Source organism: Astatotilapia calliptera, chromosome 3, assembly GCF_964374335.1.
Source record: "Astatotilapia calliptera chromosome 3, fAstCal68.1, whole genome shotgun sequence".
NCBI lineage: Eukaryota > Metazoa > Chordata > Actinopteri > Cichliformes > Cichlidae > Astatotilapia > Astatotilapia calliptera.
In genome coordinates this window covers 54,044,353-54,069,496 of record NC_137424.1, presented here as the reverse complement: position 1 = coordinate 54,069,496, position 25,144 = coordinate 54,044,353, and the positions used below count along the sequence as shown (strand labels likewise).

The 25,144-nt window shown below is 43.3% G+C and overlaps 1 protein-coding gene across 5 annotated transcripts in view; it reads left to right on the top strand.

Annotated features, from left to right (window-relative positions):
- The window catches only part of exoc6b (exocyst complex component 6B), a 124,950-nt gene that overhangs the window by 83,282 nt on the left and 16,524 nt on the right, over positions 1–25,144 (top strand). For 2 of the 5 annotated variants that reach the window (XM_080292217.1, XM_026162789.2), the window contains 3 exons: positions 927–1,068; positions 5,480–5,553; positions 24,176–24,528. In XM_080292217.1, coding sequence (XP_080148343.1) covers positions 927–1,068; positions 5,480–5,553; positions 24,176–24,214 — 255 coding nt within the window. In that variant the 3' untranslated portion in view covers positions 24,215–24,528. Of the gene's footprint in view, positions 1–926; positions 1,069–5,479; positions 5,554–19,980; positions 20,035–24,175; positions 24,529–25,144 lie in introns of those variants that run through there. The other 3 variants (XM_026162788.2, XM_026162786.2, XM_080292213.1) reach the window with 2 other exon arrangements.

The following is a 25,144-nucleotide window of genomic DNA, read 5'->3' as shown; positions in this document are numbered from 1 at the left end:
AGTGCGTTGGTGTCAGCCGGACACATCAAAGTCACGTCAGGATTAATATGTGTAATCAGGCCTTTCAGGGAAACCTCCTCTGCTCGGCGTTTCACTCAGAGTTTACAAGGTTAAGATGATCTTTTAATAGACTTGATTTCCCCTTTTTTTTCTCAGTAGTTCTCTCAAAGCAACATCTCGTCAAAATTATGTTGATGGTACTCAGGAAAGAGGAATTAAGTCATACAAATTGTTTATTTAAAGATTACAAGAAAACTAATCATCTTCTCAAGCTCTAGATTTCCCCTTTTCTTTCTCGGTTCCCACTGAACTTTTGCTCTTTCACATAACCTTTTTTTTTTTTTTAAAAACCCTTTACCACTTCTTCCCCCTTTTCATCTCTTTGCTTCATGTTGTTGGTATGGAGTCATAGAGGTCAAACACGAGGCCACAGCTTGTCACTGAGACTACACACACACACACACACACACACACACACACACACACACACACACACACACACACACACACACACACACACACATATGTACACAATCAGAAAATCGAACCCAGTCAAAGTTGTTTCTATATTAATGTTTTGTCATGCACTTCCTTATCCCCTGCCTTTATTCTTTTATTATGCCACTTCATCATTCTGACTGCACCTGAATGCAGCACACGTCTTTGTCGTCGCTGTGTGTGGGTGTATGTTAAAAAAAAAAGCTGAAATTTTGAGTTGTGTTTAGTTTTTGGGCACATTTTGTAGCTGCACAGGCAGAGATCACCCTCATTAACCTCTGATGCACATTGGTTATGAGATATGAGAGCTGAGTCTAGCAGTGAAAAACGACACATTTTACATTTCTGTTTAGAAATCAAGAGAAGAAAATGCAGCATCCTCACTTCACTCCTTTCTTCTTTCCTTGTGTCTTCTCGCTCTTTCTCAGGGTAAAGTAGCGCAGACTGCGTGCATGTCGTCCTGTAAGCACATCTCCACGTCCCTCATGCAGCTCCTGCTTGACCCGGAGGTCCGACAGATCTCCATGGGCGCTCTGCACCAGCTCGACACCGACGTGAAGGAGTGCGAGAGTGAGTGTCGCAGTGCAAATGTTTGGGCATTTCATTAGTGGGTTTTTGTGTTGAAGCATTTTTTTTTTACAGAAATATGTGAAAAGGTTTTGTGTCTTTTTGTTTTTTTTCCTTCAGAATGATCGTTTGTTACTTTTCTGCAAACTTTACAAAGTTTATGGTTGGACGTTTGATTTATGTTGACACACGAATTAAGAAGAGAAATGTTTTGTCAGATTACTGTTTTCTTCACCTCTTTGCGTTCTCTTTGTCAGTTTCTTCTTTCTCTTTCATTTTTTCTTTGTTCCACTTTGTTTTTCATTCACACACTCACACGTGCACACATGTACTTTTTAGCCCAAATGAAAGTGAGGAGGCACATCTCCTTAACATGAAATGCATTTTTCTTTGAATTAAAAGTCTTGGAGTCGCACAAAGACATTAATCACACGAGACCGCTTTTATGAAATGAGCTGGAAGTAAGCCATGTTTGCACTTTGCATCTGAGAGCACAGGGGGCGCTATGGAACAACCAATTGCATGGTTGAGGGAAAGCATCTTCGATACTCCCTTCTCTAAAAATCCTTAATTTTTCTTGCTCTTCCATCTTTTTTTCCTCGAATGTCTCCTTACTCTCCTCCTTGTCTCCAGCCTCCTCTCTCCTTCCCATCATCCTCCTGGCTCTCCCCCTCTCTTCCTCATTTCTTTCTTTCCTGTCCCTCCTCCTTCTCCTTGGTTCGGAGCCACAAAGATGCAGAGCTTGCAGATAAAGGCGGGCAGGGAATGAAAGAGCGAGACGCGTCGCTGGCTCGGTTTTTACATGATCAAGGTTCTTAGAGTCACTGAGAGCGTGTGGGTGATGTGATGTGCAGTGACATGCATGCAGTGCTGCGGAGGGGTTAGCAGGTTACAGAGTTAGTTTTTCAGAATGGATTGGGAGGGGTGGGAGTCAAACTGGGAAAAAAGTGGAGCTGATGGTACAGTAGATGGATGGAAGAAAAGGAAAGTGGAAGATGAGTTAAAAATTTAAGTGGAAATGCAAGACAGAATAATGCCTTATAATAATGGGAAAGGGGGTTAAATATTAGGAGAAAGTACTAAAAAAGGAAGAAGAGGAACGGGAAAGGGGGATGAAATGAGAAGTTTAAGATGCATGGACAGTTTGAGTGGAAGAAATGGGGGCAAATAATTGTGTTTATTGTGTTTAAATAAATACACTTAATGTAATGTAAGCTTTTTTAAAAAGTCACTGCACGAGTGCGGTGAAAACAGCAATATGACTAACAAAAGTGTTAAATGTTCAAGAGCAACAAGAAGAAAACTTTAAGCAAAAAGTGGAATAATGAGTGGGTAAAATTAAAGGACAGAACAGATTTCGGGTGAGGGACAGGTGAACAAAGAAAATGAGATTAAATGGAAGAGCTGTGAAATTAATCAAATGAAAATCAGAAGGAGGGCACATGAGACGGACAGAGGGAAGAGCAGAAAGCATGGATGAGAGGAGGGATTAAATGAAAATTAACAGTGAGGTTTAAATAAAAAAAGGAGGAAGTGAAGGAAGAGAGCACAAGAAAGAGGGATTAGAGTTTGAATAAAGGGAGGAATTTCAGGATGGCTAGGGATAAAGAGAAAAAGGAAGGTACAGATGAATGAATGCGATCACCAGGGGAGTGTGGGGAGGAAAAGGGAGGAGATGTCGGATTCTGAGAGAAGCAGAGGAGCATTGATGGAGAGAAGGAAAAAGAGTTGAGGATGAGAGTGTGAAGCTACGAGCATGGCACAGCGGGCAGCAAGCGTTCAAACCCGGCCGTTGACCAGAGGCCGTCAGTGACTGTCGCTGCCACAGAGTGGACGGACACTGGTTAAACTAATTTCTACCCTGAAGCAAAGCCAATGGGAGGGACGGGTACTGTAGACGGACGTGTGACAGGGTGGGAAACTAGCGTCCGGAGTTTATCCACAGCAGCCACCAGCTGGCAGCTACAAAGTGAATCCCGTCGAGTGAATTGCTTTGTGTGGATGGGGCTTAAGAGAAAGAAGCAGAGCATGGAGATGGATAAAGTGAGAATAAAATGAAAAACATTAAAGTCGAGGATGAAAAACGGGGCATCCGTAATCCTGACCTCAAAACTATCCGGGATGGAAACCTGATTTATGAGCCACGTTTTTGTTTTGGCCTTAGTGAAGCGACCATCCCCACTTATCTGGCTTTGGGAACGGCGTCGCGGAGGATGCAGGCTTGTGCTTTCCCATTATCTTGTATATGCTGGGTGAAAAATACAAAATGAACAAGTTAGGAAAGAGTCAGTTTCTCGAAAGCCATCGCCAAGCTGCCTTAGTTCATTTCCAGTTTGCGCATGGACATGTAGAGGGCCAGTCATTTTTGTAAAGCGCACAAGCCACGGCACCTAGGTTAAAGAACTAAGTCATTTTTTTGTACTACAAATGATGCTGTAGCTTTGACGTGTTCAAAGGTGAAGAAGGGAGCGAAGACATGAAGACAAGATATAAATATTACAGGGAAATACATCCAGAGATGAAAGGAGGAAACAAATGAAGCGTGGGAGTTAGAATCAAACGTAGAAGGTGCTACGTGTTCAAAGCAGGTATTTAAAATGTATGTTTGAGATGAACATAAATGTATTATAACCTCCAGGATCTACTCGCTAAAAGAAAACCACAAAAAGAATCAGGGATTTTCAAGAATCTGACCATTTCTTGAACCCAACAACAAAGAGCAGGGAAGCCACTGAGACACAAGAAAACACCTTAGGGTGGAGGTCTGGATGGATGGTTGGCTGTACAGTGACTCCCCTCTCTTGTGGATGTGCACCACCTTAGGCGTAGATTGTACTTCCTTTAAGTCCGCTTGAGGAGATATCCAGGAGTGCATGGATAACTGGTGCCCTGTAATACAGGTAGGCATGCGAATGTCCACAAGGACACTAGTGCTCTTCATCTGATGATGAAATTTATGTCACTTGGACTTGAGCAGACCCTAAAGCAGGGGTGTCGAACTCCAGGCCTCGAGGGCCGGTGTCCTGCAGGTTTTAGATATTACCCTGGGTCAACACACCTGAGTCAAATGATTGGTTCATTATCAGGCCTCTGGAGAACTTCAAGACATGTTGAGGAGCTAATTTAACCATTTAAATCAGCTGTGTTGGATCAAGGACACATCTGAAACCTGCAGGACACCGGCCCTCGAGGCCTGGAGTTCAACAGCTGTGCCCTAAAGGGTTCGTTGAGGCGGTTCAAATGACCTGACTGGCACTGCATGCCAGTTATCACTAGTAGTGAAAGAGATGTTACCCGTGTCCGTTGACAGCAATGATTGCAAGTTAAAAGATGTGTGGAAGTTTGAATGCACAAAACAAGCCAACGTGCTACTCTGATTGTATAAAGTGTAGCGGCATTGGGCAGGAAAACGTTGAACAGGTGGTGTGAAACAGGGCTGTGGCCGGCTTTTTAAGTTGCGAAAGCTTTGCTCGAGTGGCTGCGCCTCCACGTACCCAAAGCACTGCTGTCTGCTAACACTAAGCCTGGAGGAACAGCCGGTGTGATGGGTTTCCTGTTTCGTTTCCCTTAAAGAGCGATAGAGAGCAGGTTTGATTTGTCACTAATTTGAAATATTCAAAAGGGAGCGAGTGGTAATAGTGCTGCTGCCAAGACCAGTGCCTGTTAAGTGACGGCAGAGGGAGAAATTAAGAGAAAGTTGAACCAAGTTTGGGTGGAAGAATCGTTTAAAAGGTTAGCTTAGGCGATGGCTTCAAAGTTTATGTGCAGGACGTGTGTGTGTGTGTGTGTCTCTGGGGTCAGTGAAGACGGCGGGCGTGTAATCAGTGCTGTAGTGTGTATGGCCTTGTGCTTCTGTGTGTGTCCTGAGGTAAAAGAGATTAGCTACAGGCTGGCTCTGGCTCCCTCTCTACACCACGGCGCTCCTCTTTCCTCTCCTCTCGTTCCCTCGCTTCGGCTTGTTTACTGAGCCAACTGACGCCAAGACCCTAGTTCACACTCCGTACGACCCTGACGCGCACACACAGGCCTCACGTCTGGGTTCAAAATCGAACAGCTAAGCCCTGTACAAGCAATGCGCACACACACGCACGCGCGCGCTAGCCTTAAAACTCTGACATTATCTCCTTCACTTTCACCAAGTCTGCATCACCCCAAACACACACACTTTCACAGGCACGCACACACTCTTTTTCAGCAAGACCTAGCGACATGACTCTAACACCCTGCCCTCCCCTTTCCTCTCCCCCCTCCTCCCCAGGCTGTCATTTGTCTGCCAATCTATCCCGATGCATAGCAAATCCGACCAGGTCTTTTATTATTCTGTTTTTCACCCTCTTATTTTTTTTTCCTCCTCCTCCTCTCTTCCCTCTCTCCGGGGGTGGACTGGGGGTGGCGGGCTTGTATTTTCCCACAGGTTTTGCCAGAGCCGGCCCGGTCGCAGGCTTCCAGGGTGACACGTTGCTTCTGGCCTTCAGTGACTTGAGACAAGTAGGTCTTTGTCTCCCTCGTGGTCCTCTCTCCTTCATTTTCTCTTTCTGTGTGTTTTTTTCTTTATTTTTTTATTTACCCCACTATCTTTTTTTTCTGCCTCCTCCTCCTCCCCCCCACTTCCTTGTCCTTTTCATCCTTCTCCCATCCTCCCTCACACTCCCCTCAACCCTCCTCATCTTCACCCTTCATTTGGTTTTCTGATTTTATTCCTTCTTCGTTTTCTCTTCTTTTTTTTTGTTATCCCACATCCCAGTCGTCCTTGCTTTCTCCACCCTTTTGTTTACTTACTGTGTTTATCTGGAAGTTTCTAACATCTAACATATCTCTACTGCTGCCTTATCTCTCATCAAATTCCTCACACATTCATTGCGAGGAAGTGACGATGTTTCGAGAGAAAAAACGGGAAACCTGAATGTTGTAACGAACAACTGATGCTTTACTGTGGTGAAAGGTTCAAGCATCTTATCTGCAAAGACCCTGATCTGAAGATTCCTCCTGTTTACTCTTTATGTCCCCGCTGTCGCCGAATGCTCGCTCACTGGAGACCAGTGGATTGTTGGGTTTCTGTCTATAATTGTTTTGGGTCTTTAACTTAACCTCTAACCTCTTTGAAGATCTCCCGTAATGATCTCTCTACATCAAAATGATGGAGATGCTCCACAGTGTGCTATTCATCGATTTGCTTTAAAAGAAAAACATTAAAAGTTCGTCTCACTTTTGTAGAGTGTAAAAATTAAACTTCCGTTGCCCCCCCCCCCCCCCCCCCCACACACACACACACACAAAAAAACAAAAAAACAAAACAAAACTGAGGTTAACAGATTTTCATGAATGCAACCAAAGATTTAAATCAGACACATCATAAATCATCCACCTCCAACTGGTCGAGGGGGATGGCTTCGCCTTCCTAAGCCTGGTTCTGCCAGAGGTTTCTTCCTGTGGAAATAGTTTTTCCTTCCCACTGTCTCCAAGTGCTTGCTCAACTCCTAATTGATTAGCTTTTCTTTCTATTACTGAAGAGTTTCCACCATACAATATAAGTCACCTTGCGGTGACTGTTGCTGTGATCTGGTGCTATATAAATAAAACTGAATTGAATTGAAATAACCTGTTTAACATTGTGTAGGTTTGCCTTTGTTCTGCTAAATTGTTCAGTCTGGGCCTGCATTCAGGGCCTCTGGGAGTCCTTGCCACTGAAGTCTTTTACACACACATCCTTTGGGTGTCGTGGGGCGGGAGCTTCGTGGATCCGCGTCTATCCATACTGGCTCTGATTGGGATCAGTGGACTTGAATGAATGTCTAGTCAAGGTTCAAGGTTCTTTATTTGTCACATGCATAGTTATACAAGTATAACACACAGTGAAATGTAGCCTGACACGCTCCTCGACATGTGCAAAAAATCACCAACACCTTTTTCGTGTGTTCTTTTGAACAGTTTGGAAGTGATTTGGTTTCTCACAGCAGTCTCTCAGAAGAACATTGCAACAAGTGTAAGAAGATAGTGAGCTTTATTCTGCTTACCTGAGTGTTGTAGTTGATTGATGCATGAAGTTGCATATAACATTTCTCTGATTACGCTGCAAAAGCAACAAAAACATTCAACTTCACCACAACCAGAACTGCCCCTGAGAGGTGCTGACTTGTGATCTGCTGCCATCAGTGTGTAAGTGAATGGGTGCAGACACGGGTTTCTGCTTCATCTGGGAATCTGCAGCATTTTTACATATTTATATCGACCACATCTATAGACAGTGTCCCACATTTTGACTGGGTTTACCTCACAGAGATCCCTGCTGAAAACCCACAAATGAATGATCAGAAAGAGCAGCAGCTGAAATAACAGTTAAAACCAGTTGTTGCAGGTAAGACACAGGCGGTAAAAGGCCTAAAGCACCAGAAACACCACAAAAAAACAACTTCAGCCTCAGTTTGTGTATATGAGAAGTTGGAACACACAATAAAGCTGTCAGGATCAAGGCCAGTGTTTAGGGCTGGTTTTAGCATTAGTGACGTGTCCCGTGTTGTCTCTTTTGCCCAGTTTCTGACTTTCTAACACACGTCGCTGAAGCGGCCTTCATATTGCGCCCTGTGGCAATAAAGTGGGTCCGCGAGCCGGATGCTGAGAAACAGTCGAGTACAGGAAGCGGCCCGATTGTGTGCTGTGGGCGTCTTGTTTTTGGATCCTGGGAAAAACAGAGCGGGGGACAGAACTGGACAACCCCGATGAGAATCCAGGACGCTAGGCGAAGTTGTGTGTGTGGGTGTGTGTGTCGATGTCACATATTAACTTTGCGAAAAAAGCATTTGGCAAGCCGGCGCCCACGTACGTGCGCGAGAGCACGCAAACTTGTGTTTGCCGTCGCCGTTTCCGAGGCTCTGGCGCGTTCGTGAGTCGCCGCCGAGTGTGTGAAACTGAAGCGCCGTTTGTGTGTCTGTGTCATCGCTGAATGTGTGAAACGGGGCGGAGAGCCCGACTAAAACGTTTGTGTGTGGCTTTTCTGGCTGCTGCGTGTTTGTCATAGTTGCTGTGAAAGTGTGTGTGTGTGTCAGTCCAGTGAATGTGTGAAACAGGGCGGAGAGGGAGTCAAAGTTTGTGCTCGCCTTTGATGTGTGTTTGTTGTTGTTGAGTGTGTGAAAGTTGGTGGAAAGTGTGTGTTTGTATGTGTGTGTGTGTGTGTGTGTGTGTGTGTGTGTGTGTGTGTGTGACAGCGGATGACGGATGGGCCGGCAGGACGGAGCAGGGGACGATGAATGAGGTGACAGACAGAGACGGATAGCCCTTTATCCCTCCGTCACAATCCCTCTTTCTCTCTCCCTCTCTTCTCTTTCTCCGCCTGTCGGGATGATGCAGTGCCTCTTGTCCTCTCGCTCGGAGGAGGAGAAGGAAGGGGGGAAGATGGGGAGAATGAGAAAAGAAAAAATTGCATTCATCCGGCATTGATGTTTACTTCAGCTACCCCCCCTCCTTCTTCTCTCTTCTCTCCTCCGCTCTTTCCCCATTTTGCTCCCACTGCCCGCTACCTCGTCCTCTTCCTTCAGCTCCATCCTCCTCCTCCTCCTCCTTTGTCAGTGATCAGAATCAGTCGACTCTTTTAGCGTTATTCAGCTCCTTCGCTCTTTTATATCTCTCTCCTCCTTTGTTTTTCCTCACCATTCTTCTTATATCAAAAGAAAGAGCATTCCTTTCCCCCCCAAAGCTCTGAACGAGCTTTCATACGTGACGTCGGTGCGTACACATCTGCCCGAGCGCATCTTTTCTTGTGTGTTTGTGCGAGGGTCGATTTTTCATTTTCCTGTGTCGACTTTCGTATGTTGGCGCTCTGTGAGTGTGTGCGGGTCTTTGTGCAATATGTCCGTGTGTGTTTGTGTGTGTGACCTGATTTTTGAATGGCCGATAAATCACGCTGACGGGTCCGTTTGTTGGGTGGTCGGGTCCCGGTGTTCTGGAAGGATCCTGGGTCCTGGGACAGGGCTGAGACAGGAGTTCCCCCAGGACACACACACTTATGCACTTTTAGATACTTGGATGGACACACACACACACACACACCGAGCGCGTACAATCGATGTATACGGGCAGCTCAGACATATGTCATACCTGCAAAAAAAGTTTTTTTAACACCATTAAGCATTTTCTTAAAAGTACAGCCTGTTTTTAACTCAGTATCTGCATTTTGGAGCAGATAGCCACTGTGAGGATTGGGGGAAAAGGCCATGTGGGACAAAAGACTTACAAGTCTCCATGTAAAGATATAATAGACGTACATGTATAAACTTTTCCGATCAGAGAAGAAGGAAGAAGGAGGATCCCTGTCAAGGTGCTGTCGACTGTCAAAATTTAGCTGGAAGCAATAATCTTGTATGCTCTATCAAGTGTTTTCAGCTGGCCCTTTTTTAAATAAATCAGTAATAAGCATTTGGGATTTTTCAATAGTCAGTGCTGCAGGCACATTTCAGTCAATACCCCCCAAAATTAAACTGTATCCTTACTGATTCCTGAAGGCAGGAGGTCTCGAGTTGTGTTTGGTCAGAAATACGTCCTTTTTTTATTGTGACAAAATGAAGAGAGAAACATGAGAAAAGTAAAGTTTTTCTATTCTTTATACAGTGCAAATTCAAACATAAGACCCAGGGTTCCAAAATTGACCTGGCAAAGACTCTGCCCATTTGACAGCTTGAGAAAAGGATTACATAGGTCCTAAACTTTTTTGTGCATTTTCATATGTCTGAAAGCTCCTGTAAGTGTGTTCGTCCTTTTCTTCTTCTTCTTCCTGCTGCTCCCTTTAGAGGTCACAAAATCGGGTCATCTGACTCCATCCCTCCCTATCCCTGCTATACTCCCAGGTCACTCCAACCCTCTGCATGTTTTCCTGCACTACATCCATGAATTTTCTCTGTGGTCTTCCTCTTGCCTGGCTCTTCCATATTCAACACCCTTTGCCCAATATATCGACAATCCGCCCTCTGTAGATGTCTCTTGAAACTTTGATACTTCAGCCACAAAGATGGTGATTTCTACCCCCCGCTTCTGGCAAAACCCTGATGTTTGTGTGATCCTGCAGCTGCTAGTGTACATGCAAAGTTGGACACAATGACGTTAGTTAGGCCCTTAGCCTCCCCCTGGAGCGTAGGCCATCCACTGCTGCCTGCCAGCGCTTCGCTGTGAGTTTGTCATCGATGCTTCTGTAGCAGTTAGCTGTTTATAGAGTGCGGTTGTTGGTCCCATGCCCAACCGTCCTACTCTCTCATCCTGGACCTGGGACAAGGCAGTGGTGGAGTTTTCCCAAAGATTTGGGTTGATAAGGTTGATTTGTGTTGGGTGCATTGCCTTCTTTAAGCAGCTATGCATCAAATTAACTTAAACAAAGAAAGAAACTGTCACTTTTAGTATTCAGAATTTGCCAACTTTGAGTCCCACAGTGAAACCACTGCAGGCTCCAAACAAGACAAGTTCATGCTTTTATCTGCAAAATCACCAAAAAAAAAAAAGAAAAGGGAAAAAAAGGGCAGTGTCACACCAGCCAGAATTCACATTTTCATGGCACACTACTCAAGGCTGTCTAGAAAAAGGCTGATTCACTGTAACAACAAGCTTATCTAAGTTGTCAGCAGCTTTCTCCTCTTCCCTATGATTGCTAAATAATTTGTTGAGCGTAGGAGGCTGATTGTGTTGGTGTGTGTATTCAATCCCCAGGTTGTACTTTTCCACAGATCCTATCAATCCTCCTATATTTAGAACATTCAGAAGTCTGTGGTTGCTTCAAACCTTTGGCTGGCCCTCTGGTGTGTGTTTGTGTTGCGGTGTGGCTTCCCCCCAAAAAAACGCTTGCAACAGTGGAGTTCCACTCATCCCCTTCTCCACTCGTTCATACGCCAGGCATGCATTCTTCCACCTTCAGCCCTCTCCCGTCTGTGTGTGTGTGATTGGTTTCATTCCTTCGGTTGACCACAGACAGTCAAATTCCACCCATTCATCTCCTTAAAAATAAAATGTCATTTCTTTCCCCTTTTGTTTTTTTTTTTCCTTTTAAACCATCTGTCCATCCATTTTTTTTTTTAACTGCTTACCCAGGTCAGCTGCCGATGGGTGGGTGGGGGGGGGGCACAGGGCAGTGCAACTTTCAACTGCACTGCCCTGTGCAGTTGAAAGTTGACCAACTCCATATTTTTATTTTAGGATTCGACTAATGTAGTGTTGCATGATTCCCAGTTCTAAATCATTCATATTTGTTTAATAATTGGGCCTTAAGTTCATCCTCTGTCTCCTTTTAAGTCAGCTTTCTGCTGATTGGCTCCCCCTCCCAAAACGTTTAAAAGGAGGTGGGTCTTCCCTGATTGTGACCCTATTAAGGTTTTGCCTCACAGAGATTTGAAACGTTGTTAATGTGTTTTTAAGAGTTTGGAAAAGACTGGACTTCTGTGAAGACTTTTCAACCGAGAGGCTTCTTTAGTTCTAAAAGAAAAAGGTGGAGAGTCCCAGATATTTAAACACTAGTGGGGATTGTCCCCTAGAAGGTAGCTGACCCGCTATTAATCATGTGCCTGATCGCATGAGCCAAGGTTTGAAAAAAGGCGGTTTCGTAGTGAAACAACTGACTTTGCCTCACTTTATTATGCAACCTATTGAGGTCACCTGACGCAAAATGTGAGTGGGGGTTAAGGCACCTGAGAAAGGATCTCCAAAGTGGATTGTAGGTGGCAAACAGTTCGTGTCGTACCACCCCCTCTGTTCAGTGATGGTTGTTCACAGTGAGCCAGAACATTGACACCCTTGAACGAGTAACCTTTAACCTTTAGGTGCAGATGAGTTCATGCTCTGCTGAGGTGAGTGGCTGCTTGGTTTCTCCAGTTTAGAGGTCCAATGGTCATGTTTCATATGAGAGTCCAACATTCAACATTATATTTCCACATGTAAGTGGAATGCAAACCCAAAATACAGACTCGGATGTTAGAGTGAATAAACAACAGCAAATTTTTATTTGGTGAAAACAGCAAAATGTGCAGCATTAGGGCAAACTAAGGTTTTTAAACAAACTGGAGAGTAATCCGGAGAAAACAGCTGGGGCAAAATAAGAAAAAGCAGACATTAATCACACAACACAGGAGACGACTAACTAAAACTACTAACTAAAAATTTGAATTCTCACTTCGATGTTCTTTGTTTCTGCTCTGTGCTTCACTTACTGGCACCTTTTCATTCCCTTTAACTTCATTCCCTGTCGCTGTCCTTCTCACTCCTACCCCAACTTGTAGTTCTTTCCGTTGTACTTGTCACCGTCTTCCTTAAATTATTCCGTCTCTCCGTCCGCCAATTCACCACTTCACGTGCTGGATTTCAGCGGTCAACATATCACCCAGTTCCCTTTCTAAGCACACACACAGTCGTGCAGACTTTCAGTGCCGTCTGCCCTGTGTCTGACGCTCGCGTCCATCCCGAGCATTACCTCACGAGGCTTCCCCCCTCACTCTCCAAAAGCAACATGTCACAGCATGACGACTGCTCCCCTTATCCCAACTTTGTGTGTGCGTAGATTGACTGGCGTGGCCAGTAGCGATTATCCAGTGACAGGATAGCAGATTCTCCCCCTCTGTGTGTGTATGTGGAGGCAGTACACAAGCTAAGGGAGGCAATGAGGCCCAGTGGGAGAGGAAACCTCCATCTCACCACCTCCTAACCCAGACTGACAGAGCAGTGGGAGGGAGACGGGAGAGAAGTTTGGAAAAAGGGAAGGAGTGATGGAAAGAAACGAAGATATGGAAAACACAAGCTGAATGTATCAGAAGTTCTATTATTTTTCTGAACTTGCTATTTTGATCGTCTTAACAGTTTTAGGAACTCTGTCACCTCATACCCCCGGGGCAGTCCTTGTAATTTCTGCTGTCATTAAGTTTCTTTCCTGAAGGTTAAAGCCATTAAAGATGATAGCGAATGATAACAGTATGAAATTAACTGTGAAAGTCCTCAGAGACTTTCATTTCCAAAAAAAACACAAACTGCAAATGACGTTAATGCTGCAGCTTTACCTCATGACCTCATATCTCGGATACATGAAGCTGTTTGTATTCATCTTACTTTTTGGGTTTTGCTTTCCTCTGTCTTGTTTTCTTTTACCCATCTTTTTTTCCAAGTTTGGATTTGAAGTGTCTAATAACGTCACATTGAAGAAAAACAAAGCATCCTTTCCTTTAAATGTGCGCTTTAACTTTAAATTAAGCAAAAAGTTTGCTAAACTAAGTTTTTGTTTCTTTTAAAAACTAAACCAAGCCTGGCTTGACTCACGTTATAAATGCATACGCTGTTTATCCCAGATCAGAAGTTGGAGACTTGCAAAATAACCCTGATTAAGCTTTTATTCATGGGACGACTACATGACGATAACCTCACGTAGTGGATTAAATTTCACGACGTTTCAAAAAACGAGGGTTTGTTTCTTCCTCGGAGAAAAGCTCTTGGCTCTCATTCAGGCCTGTTGTATCAGTAAGAAAAACAACTTGTACAGAACAAGGTCGTCCATCAACACGGCAGGAAGCCTTCACTTGATTCCACCACAGTTTGTTTGTCGACTCATTGTTCCCCACTGGAGTGCACATGCTACTTAACGCTCCCCGCTTCCTTTCAAACGTGATACGCTCCTGCAGGAAATAATCCCTCACAACCATATTGTCTTAGTAACTTTGTTTATGCTCACATCGTTAACCCGAAACTTTGTGTTGATCATATCAGGTTTCTCCTTAGTTTTGGCAAAGTTTTTACTTCAGTCCTCGAGACGGGGATAAATGAATTTTCATTTTAGCTACTGCTAAGCCTGTAATATGTCAGTGTGATTTATTTCTCGAAGTTTGATCCACAGTCTGTCTTTAGCCAAGTTGACCTGAAAACTACACCCATATGGGGAAGAATGAGAGAGAAGGAAAGGAGCGCATGATGTTGGTGAAATAGGGAGGGTTAAGTAAATGTTCTGAGGTAGAGCAAGTAAGGTAGAAAGAGCAAAAGCAGGGGTTTTCTTACATTGTTATGCGCTGAGTAGGTGAGTTGGTAGGTAGGCTGATAGATATAGTAATGAAGGTGGATATATAGATAGATGGATGGGTGGGTAGATGAGTCTTTTCTTTCTTAGTTTTAGTTCAGTTTTATATTTAGGAAAAACACAATTTAACTGAAATAAATTGTTTTTGGTTTTTTTTTCAGTTTTATTTTCTAAATGTTATTTTTAGCAAAGCAACAACAGGACAGGAGCTGCAGATGCAACAAGAAAAGCAGGACACGCTGAAATCTTTTATTAAATATTTTTGTTTCATGTCACTTTGAACTTTGAACCCAGGTGTTGTTTGTTTGTAATAGTTCTGTAATGTTAAAATGTGCTTATAATCCTAAAACAACTACCACTAATAATAATATTGGTGATTGTAATTCTGGAAATTTTTGACCACTGTTTCATCCTGATGCTGCTGCTGCTGATGATAATGATGATGATGATATAATGGTTATAAGGATGATTGTAATTAATGACAGCAATAAAGAGCAAAAATATTGTTGATCACAACAATAATACTGATGATAAGAAATTAAAGACAGTTTTAAATCATAAAAACTTACTGAAACTCAAATTCAGAACAAAATAAATACAAAAATAATGAATGAAACTAAAAAGACTTAGTTTAGTCAGGAACAAGATTTAACATATCATATATGAAATGTTAATTTTATATGCTGTAAATTTAATGTAAACAGAAACCGTAGAAAGGAAAGAAAGACCTACTAGTGCACGGGAACTAGACATCCCTGAAGCTGCTTTATGTTCTGCCGTTTTGTTCCCATTTGCTTTTTAATGTTTGTGCTTACTGCTTTGACAACCTTCATTGGCTGGAAACTGAAAAGCAAGACTCCATATGAACACAACGCTTTCCTACCTCAAACTCCGTTTGAGCTGTTGACCCCGTTTACCCGTTTATTGCAACGTTTTACCAGGTCGTATGCTGAGGCTTGCTTATTTGGTGACCTCTCTTCACTCTTTGCGATGTTTTCACACAAGAGAAAGATGCCGGGGAGGGCGACGTGAGGCAAAAGGTAAAGAGAAAGTGAAGGATTAAGAGAAGGGTAGGACAGAGGTGAGGATGAGGACAGGAAGAGATAGACGAGGTCAGAGGAGTGGAAGGAGACAGAAAAATCTGCTACCATCACATTCCTAAGAACTGTGGTCACGCTGGGACAGCTGCAACATGGGCGTGTGTGTGTGTGTGTGTGTGTTTTTAGGAGTGTGTGTGTGTGTGTGTGTGTGTGACAGGTCAGAGTCAGGAAAGGGACTGCTGACAAGACCAGGGTGAACCGTGTGTGTGTGTGTGTGTGTGTGTGTGTGTGTGTGTGTGTGTTAGGGTTGAGCAGCAATGACCGCACATGCAACAGGTTCACCTCTGACCTTTCAACTCCTCACCAGACTCAGACGGATGGGGAAAGAGGAGAGGACGAGCACGTAAGGAAGATGAATGTAAGGGGTGGTGGGAGAAAAGGCAGAGATGGCGAAAGTACAAAAATCTTAACAGAAAGGCGGAAATGAGGGGGAAAGTTGATGCGCAAGACTCGATGAGGAGGAGATGAATGAGTCCAAAGGAAGATGACGGGAGGAGATGGAAGTGGAAAAGAGAGAAAGCATTCTGGCCCGATTCTGAACTCACCGAGTGACAAAACGAGACATGAATGTGTGAAGGAAAAAAAAAGTTGATGGAATGGAGCAAAAAAGCGAGGGATTGCAAGTGAAAGAGTGCAGTCAGGTGAAAGTGATACGGCGAGTCGAACAGACGGACAGGGTGGTCTCTCTCTCCACTGGTCTCTCCCCCTGTCTCTCTACCTCGCTCCCTCTCTCTCTCTCATCGGGAGGCTGACACTTCTCTTCATCTGTTTGACCGGTCACAGAAGGGGGGATGAATAGAGGAGTGGAGAGGGGTGAAAGAGCGGGATGAGCGGAGAAGAAAGGGGCCGAAGAGAGGATGAGCAGCAGACGGACATCTAAATGCTCGCCTGCCGATCTTTTGGAAGAACGAGCGTGCAGAGGCCGACACACAAACAAAAACAGGGATGCGAGCAGTTTGCACAAAATGCAGCAACACATTTGCTGGTAGTTGACATCCATGCGTGCAAACTTGGGTGTGGAAACGGGGGGGGGGGGATGCTCTGAAACGTTGCTTTTGTTAGCCCTCTAAAAACTCTCAAACACAGCAAATAGTCCTCCGTGATGATGGCCAACAGCTTGAGAGACTTGCCGTGTAACCACGCAAGCTCGTCCTGGTTTTCTTGCGGAAACCTTGTCCTATGTTTCGCCCATGTTTTGTGTCACTGATCTTATGAAGTTAAAACTTAATCTGCTGACTTTTTGTTGTGGAAATATTAACTTGATAAGCAGGTTATGTGGTTTTTAATGCTGTAAACATGATTCTGTGGTTCTGGACTCCTTTTTGAAACCTTAATTTTTTGTTTTGTTTTCTTAAAACCTTTGGGGGTTGGTGGAAGATCTCTGTAAAAGCTGGATCTCTAGTTACACAAAGTTATTTTCACTAGTTTCCAAGCCCGAAGGCCGCAAGTGCCTTCAAATCTATGGGGATTAAATCACCTTTGGCATGAAAACAACTAAAGAAAAAAAAAAGAGAGAAAATGCAAAATATGACTGCAGCTCTACTTTCGAGTGATTTAAAAAAATGTTGCATGCAATATGGATAGCAGTTAAAGGCAAAATGAGTTGGTGCTTACAGTCTTCCTACTTTAGTGCCAAACCTTTAGGTCATCCACCGGTTGTGAGGAGTAATTTCCCTCTCACTCTCTCCGTCTCTGATGGTCTCATCTGCTTCTGCTCTTCCTCCACTTTCTCTAAATTTCTGCCTTAAAGCGTGATTGCTGGGCATCATGGGGGCTGATGTCTCAGACACAGAAGCACGCATTCACACGGTTCACAATAAGTGCAATATAAGGTCAGCGGGATAAGTAGTGGTGCCAGGGAGGGGTGAGAATCTGCCGTCAGCCCCCCCCCCCAAAAAAAAAGACGCTTATCTAATGGATCTGTCTCTCACACAATTCTCTCCTTTTCCACAAACACTGAAAGTCTGCCGCATACACCTGTCCTGCCTCTTTGCTTCACACACATTTCTGCTCTTCCCCTCTTCCAACAGGTTCAGACCATAATAAAGCAGCCTGCGATCCTGTTGTGCTCGAGATAACGCAGCAAAAAGCGGCTGCTGCTCAGACGCGAGTGTAAGCTGTTATTTATCTGGGAACGGTCACTTAAGTGTGTGTATGTGTATGAGCGTGTGTTTCTCGGCCCCTGTCTCAACTTCCTGTCCTGTCTGTGGCCAGCTTTATCGGCGTGACAGCAGGTCAGGCGGTGGTCACGGCAGCAGGGGCTATTCACTGACCTGATTGGACGGGGTGGGGAGCGCTGGCTCTCTACTTCCGACCAATGGTCAAGTAGCGGTCAGAAATTGGGGGGGGCGAGTCAAGGTGGCTCAAACTCTGATGAACGCAAACACACCATGAGCTCTCTCAGACTTTGATAAATAGCTTCACGCACGCAGTCACAGATGCAGACGCGCACACGCTGAAGTGCCTTTTGTATATATTTTGTTTTTAATATGCACATACAGTGGCCGCGCTGTGACCCGGTCAGGTCATTGTTCTGCGTTATCAGTCCCGACCTCTCCGTCAGTCTCCTCCGATATGACCTACATGTACACCCCTTCCTGTGTGTGAGAGAGTGCGGCTGCGGTCATTCTGTGGTCAAACCGAAAAACCCTCCAACAGCTCTCACCTTTCAACTGTTTCCTGTTGTTCGGGGGGAGGGTTCGGAGAGCTGCAGAGCGATGCTGTGAAGTCTCATTTTCCTGGATCTACAAATTAGATTTTTCACAGCAGTTAAATCATCTTTTGAAGACTAGTCCGGGGGCGAAATTTGACTAATTGCATGCACATGCTCGCAAGCCTTTGTCACGTGTTCCAGTTTAACCCAGCAGTGGCTTTTTGGAGGTCGGGACATCTTCGGATTTACCTTTTAGGTTTCCTTATTCACAGTTTGGGAGAAGCGGCTCCAGCTGACTAAAATATCTCAGATTTATATATTTATTTATTTTTATACTTTTAACATTTTGTTTCCTACCTCACTGTCTGCTTCTAGACTTTTAGACTAAAAACACCATGTTACCAGATACTTTTGTCCTTAATGACGACGCTTTAAAGTTAACTGAAACAGGTTAAAGTAACTTTTATGGACATGAAGAAATGTTGAGACTAATATAAAGAATAACAGCAAAAACAACAGAACTATCTAGTAAATTGACTAAAATGAAGAGGTTTCATGAGCTCTTCTAAATTTAGTGAACCTTTCTCAAAAATGTTACTCCTCTTGGTTTTTTCTTTAAGATCCTCTGAAGATATGTTTTATGACTTATTGTAATCTCATTTCATCATTCATAAAATCACTATATCTGCAGCAGCCCAAAGGAAATTTCACCTGAACTTAAACTTCCTTTATTATGAGAGAAGAGGTGTTACATCCAGCTTGGGTGTAGCTGCTGCTATGGATCGTGTGAGATGATTATCAGACCAAAAATACTGAAATGTACTATTTGATACATTTGCAACATCTAAAGCACCAATAAGGGAAGAGTAGATGAGCTGCAGTGGATTACATGTCAGTGTTGAAACCTTATTCCATAACCTAACGTGTGGAGTTCAGTAACTCTGGAAATTGTGCAGCCTATGAGAATTTGGTCAGATAGCCTCTATTCAACCTGCATTCCACCTTCATAATTGAAAATCACACTATTTAAACACACGATGTCTCCTATGTCTCGCCACCATCCCCCTCCACTATCCTGGATACTACACCTTGTAAAGTGAAAAACACCGGATTGATTGAGTGATTTGATTTATATTTATTTGATTAATATTTCAGGTAAATCTACGTGTAGCATGCTAGGAACTCCAATTGTTTTACCTTAACACAGGACGTTTAGCTCAAACCTGCAGCATACACCTGGTCTTTGGGCCAGATTGAGGGCAGATCACATTCTTGTCATAGGCAAATCTCTCTGAAGTTTTCTTTTAACCAGACCAGGACCATCTTCTGTTGAGGGCCTGTGTTTTAGTCAGGCTACAACACAGAGTTCCCCTCAGGTAAATGCATGCTGTCTTTTGGAGCAGCTATGGTAAAAATTTGTTATTAAATTCATTTAAAGGGACTCGGTCTGCATAGAAAAATGTGAAGGAATTGCAGTGCAGCGTTGTATCAAGACTCTATCAAAGTCTAATAAATGGACAAACCTCACATGAACTCCTGACCCAGGATTAACCTCTAAAAATAAGTGTGTGGACCCAAATTGATTTTAAGAAAGTGGCTGAGTTTGAATCGACCTTTTTGAAAAAGTGCCTGAATCTAAACTGAGCTCAGAGTGCAGCTAAAAGCTGCTGTTTTTCTAGCCTGTTTGTTTTGGAGTATTCTGTCTTTATTTGCTTTATCAGCGCACAGAGCAGCTCCCAGCAGGCCCCTCTTGACTTCAGCCTGCACTTGTTTATCGTCTCCCTGTTTCTCACTCACTCGTTCTTCCTCCTCCGTAACATCTAGTTACCCTCCGCCTGACCTCCTGCTCTCCCTCCTTTCCCTTGCTCCACCAGTCCTGTAATATTCCCCCAATCATTCTTTTTGAGTTTTCTCTCGTCCCTCTCATTTACCTCCTCTCATTCTCTCTCTCTGGCTCTCTCTCCCCACTTCGTCTCTGTCCATGTATGTCTCTCGCTCGCCCTCTCTCCGTCTGTGCAGTGTCTAATTGACAGCGCAGACCCCTGGTTGAACCACCAGCACTCTTTTCTCATTTTTGTTTCTTTTTTTTTTCCTTTTCTCCAGCAGTCATTCCATTTGAGTCCTCTCACTTTTTTTTAAAGCAGGTCACACAACTTCTCTAACACTCCTGACGAAGAACAAGGGAGGATGAATAGGTGAGAGAAAAGGTGGGGACAAGGACAAGATGAAAGATGAGAGGAAGGAGGGGACGGATCCTGAAAAGCTCGTTCTTTTAGGGTAGCTCAGAGTTCAGAAGCATAATTCATTTGGCAGACGTGTTCCCATTCCTCTTGCTATATTGTGTTGTTGAACTTGAGAAAGCTCTGCAGCACTGTCGCCTTACAGGAAGCAGGAAGATGCATGACATCTTCTTCTTGTGCTTCAGTGGGTTTCCTCCAGAAGTTCTGCTTTCTCCTGCCCATCTTGGTGGCCCGAGGAGGTCAAACGCACTTCAAGTTCAGAAGTGTAATTTATTAGTTGCAAAAGCACACAAAAGGCAACACAAGTTGAGTAAAACAAAAGGGAAGTAGGTCAAACACCAAAAGCACATTCAAAAAAACATAAAAAGCTCATAAAACACAACAGAAGTGACTTAGGGGAGACAATAACGCGATGGGACAGCTCGGGCAAACAACTAATAGCAAACATTTATGTACATCAGAGAACACACGTTAGCTTGAATTATCACACTTCTTTCAAGTATGTCTCAGGCACGATGATATCCCCATATTGGTGTCCTTCCTACATCGCCTTAATAATGCTGGTCCAGGATCAGCATTGAAAATGACCAAGCTGTCTGAGCATTCAGTTAGCATCCAAGAACTTGGCTAATGCTTTTAAAAATTGCCACTAGGAAACAACTGTGAGTAGCCCAATTTTGGCTAACAGCAAACACAAATTGATAATATAGTTATTATATTGTATATAGGTATATTGTACAAAAATGGTCCCAGGGCCTGCCAAGGGTTTTAATAAACACTTCAAATGCTTGCCATTTGTTACAGAAGAGTTTTTATGTCTTTTCTTTTTCCTCCACATTGAAACTCTGACATCACAACACTATGATTGGACAGTTGTTGTTGATCCTGGACCAACATGATGATGATGCAGGAACAATATCAACATGGGGATAATCAGTGTCTCGGTGCAATCCTTTGCTTGTCTCGATTTCTGTCACTTCTGTTGCATTTTATTCAGCTTCTTCTGTGTTTTGTGTGCTTTTGCAGTAGTTTTCTGTTCATTGGTCTGAAATTACATCAGGACATGTCTGAACTGCAACCCTTTACTGACTGGCTTTTCTGTCTGCGCATGAAAGGTTTTTTTGTTTGTTTTTCTTTTTAAACAGTAGCTGGCTTTCCACAGCCATGGTTTTGCTTTTACTCCCAAGAACAAAGACCATCAGCCTAATACTCTGAGCCACAGCCTGCTGAGCCTCAGGAAGTAGAGCAGTTTGTCTACCAATCTGAATCTTGGTGATTTCTTGTGGTATCTTCGGGCAAGATACTGAACCCCAAGCTTCCCCCAATGCATCCATTCCTCGTTTCCTCTAACGTAGATCCCTCTTGTTCATTCATTCCTTACCTCACCCCACCACTCCTGCTCGCCCTCCTTCTCCAGCCTGCTGGCTCACTGACCCAATAATGATTCTAGAAGGTTGTTTACGTTAACAATTTGTGTAATATACCTTAAAGTAAACATTATTTTTACCAGCTAATGACGGAAATGATTCAGTGAGTGGCTGAAATGCTGCAAGCACTAAGAAATGTTCTCGATTGCAAGCCACACACCCAGAGTTTAATGCTTCTGAACTTTCAGAAAGTACCATCCCCCTGAGCAGACCTTTATCCCTGCAGTGGAAGCACAGTGAGTCCATTCAGAGGATTCTCGTCACTGGTAAAGGCTTGTGCAGTAAAAAAGCAGCTTGTAGCATGACCAGGAAACAAAAAACTGCATTTCACAGTCATCCTCAACAGATCAGAGTATGTTTAGGAGCCAAAATCATATCCGGAAATGACCCACTGCTGTGTTTGTCTTTGTAGTGAGTATAAGGATATAAAACATTACTGAAACTGGTCTAAAAGAAACGGCTGTCTGAACAAACAGCGTGTTTAATGGTGAATTAAAACCATTTAATTCTGGTCACATTTTTCCCAGTACTTGTGACTCTGTGACACAAATACAGCAGTTGCATCATTCATGTGGTTTCTTTTATTTTTTTTATTATTGTAAAAATAATTTTTGTGTCTCCTTAAAAAAGAAAAACCTAAACATTGAATTCATTAACCTAAAAAACAAAGGCTTTTTTAAGGCTTGAGAAATTCTGAGACATTCAAAGTAATTTAAATAGTTTACCCAAAAGCCCCTGGCATTAATATCACCAAGCAGGTTTGCTGAACCATCAACACTCATTATGTTTTGCAACTGGGATCCCCTGAGCCAATGCACTGTTTCCTTTCTGCCTTCCTAGTGACGAAATGGGAAAATGTAGATTAGGGCCGTTCCACCCAACTAAAACCAGTATCAGGGAGTAGTATGTGAAGAAGTAAGTTTTCCTCAAGGTGCCCCACATCCTGCACCTTCCAATGTTGATATAAAGATTTTCCCGTTGAATTTCATTAATTCAAGAAAATATCCATGTTTGTTCATCAAACAGCATGAAATGACAGGTAACTGTAGAGATTTCTTTCCAATAAAGGGAACAGGCTTACTGCCTTTCACCGTAGGCACCAATCGTGCTTTGTGACCCGTTTCTATGTCAGTGTTTAAAACAACAACAATCGGTGATTAGTTTTAGACACTGAACCCAGCCTGATTTGCATGCATTTCGGATGATATGATCTACATCAGGGAGTGCAGATTAGCCCATAACATTGCAAATCAACTTGTTGTTGATGTTAACAACAATTCCTTTGTGTTAATGTTTATCCGGGGCCTCGACCAAACCACGAAACCAAGCAGTTAGCATCCAAATCCCTAATCACTGACGTTTTTTTTCCCCTTCAATTTTGATTATTGTGCAGTTGATGTTAAATTTCATTCAGAGTGACATGAAAAAAGATCTTAAAAATCTAATTTTGCCTCCAGCTGTAAGAACCCTGGTTACCAATAGTAACCCACTTGCAGCTTCTCACTTGGCTGCTAGTTTGGTTAGTGTCCGAAAAGTGGAAAATTCATGGATTGATATTCGTCGTCATCGACTGCTTCCAGTCCAAGCATTCATTTACTTATATGAGTGTTGTAAGTGTGCTAACATGAGCAGGCTGATAAAAATATACTTGTGTACATCAATCTTCTGTAAAATAAGCAGGTCAGAAAATCAATTTTATCCATTTGCTGCGGCTTCTGTTTATTATTCATTTACTGGCAAGAGCCAGGAATGGGTCACTGAGCAAATTTAAACCATATTCTATCTGAATATCAGTCAGATTCAAATCCTCCTGTATGGCATACATCTAGCATGATTAAAGTGCTTTTGAGCAAGCTTCTCTTGCACACTTCTGGCGTCTCTGTGTGCGTGTGGAGGAAGCATAAGATAGCTTCCCTCAGGGAGCGATAACGTATCAGGATTTTATCTGCACTTTGCTTCGTGCACATGGCGAGCAGTCGACCTGCAGTGGATAAATGAAGTGCAGTGCGCACAGCGAAGCAGTATCACAGCGGAGGTTGTGCTGCGTTGTGGTCACTGGCAGCAGCGTGCTGCGGCTGTGGAAACGAAGCAGCAGGCAGATGTACAAAGATACAAGCTTTTGGTTTTAATTTAACTCCTGGCCCTGCAGTAAGAAAGTGAAATTAGTTCCCTGTTGCGAAGCGATAAACATCCAAGTGTGCTTCATTCCATTCATAGCTCGAGATTGAGCGATAGTGTTCGAGCTGGAGGGTACGGGGTTATGTGTAAGCAGTGATGGAGGGCCTTTCACATGCTGACATGAAGTTAGAAACAAATGTTGGTTGAATACGACAACAAAAAAGAAACCAAGAGGAAGAAGTTTCTGTTTGGCACTTAAAAAAGTAAAAGTGGAGGTGCTAGTAGCTAGTCAGTATAACCTCTGCATATGACCTTTGACTTCTTACTTACAGAAGTCAAGAGCTGACTTAAGGGTTTTCCTGCAGATTGTCAGTGGGACTCTGTGGCAGATAAGATTGAGCACGCTGGTGTCTAAGCGGACTTTCTCACACTGCATGGGACATTGGTGCTAAAATCGTCAATAGATTTTCTCCCTGCAGCTTCTCACAGCTGCTTTTGTCTGTTTCAAATTATTTCAATGAAATCTTCTGGGGGCTTTTTTTGTTTTTCAGACAAAACAACCAAATGAAGGACATCACCCTGGGCTCTGACGAATCAGAAGAAGCATTTTTCCTCCGAAATGATAATGAAAGTATATTATTTCCAGACTAAAAAAACCCAACCACGGCAGGATATTTGTATGTTTGTTGTTACATGGTTTGAATGTAAAACCTTTTATGTGTTTTTGATGATAGATCATTATTCACTTTAGAGCAAAAGAACAAAAAAAAAGGCTTCCAGCCATATTGGCTTCACAAATGTGATCATTTAGTGCTGTAATGCAGAACTGCCAGACTCCCAATCTATGGGTCATATGCAGGCTTATTTCAAGTCTGCCAAACTAATAAACCCACTGCACAAATGACAACTCTAAACGTATGTTTCTTTTAGTGTAAATAATCACGTTTTAAAATGTTCACATTTAATGAACCATCCATTCACAAAACAACCTAAGAGTTGTCTTAAGGTTTTAACCCTTAACAGCCTACTAGGAGTAACCCTTGAAGTGGTTCCTGTCATATTTCAGGCCTAGAATAAAATTAATGGGTTTGTGCTAGACGGTGAGGGGGGGTCTCTGCCTATTCAGGTACCCTTGGAAAAACCTGGAAACTATTCTAATGCTCTTCAAACCATCTCTTTATTGATATATACAGAGGTCTCAAAACACGTCATTAACGTTACTGGGGAAGTCGTCAAATGTTGTGTGCATGGTGTAAAGAGTTAAACACTTGTACGAAGGCACCTGGACTGGGACTTCTTTCAGGTTCATGAATTTAATTTCTCATTCTGGAGGCTTCTTCATGTCTAAAGATTGCTGAGCCCCTGTCACAGTAATGACCCACACCTCAATTCACACCATGTGGGTCACACGAGCCATCACAACGGTATTACAGGGTGGGGTCGATGACTCTCACCTTAAAAGGGACAACTGGCCTATTAATGCAGGTAATGCTGCTTTATATCCGGAAGTCGGATGCCGG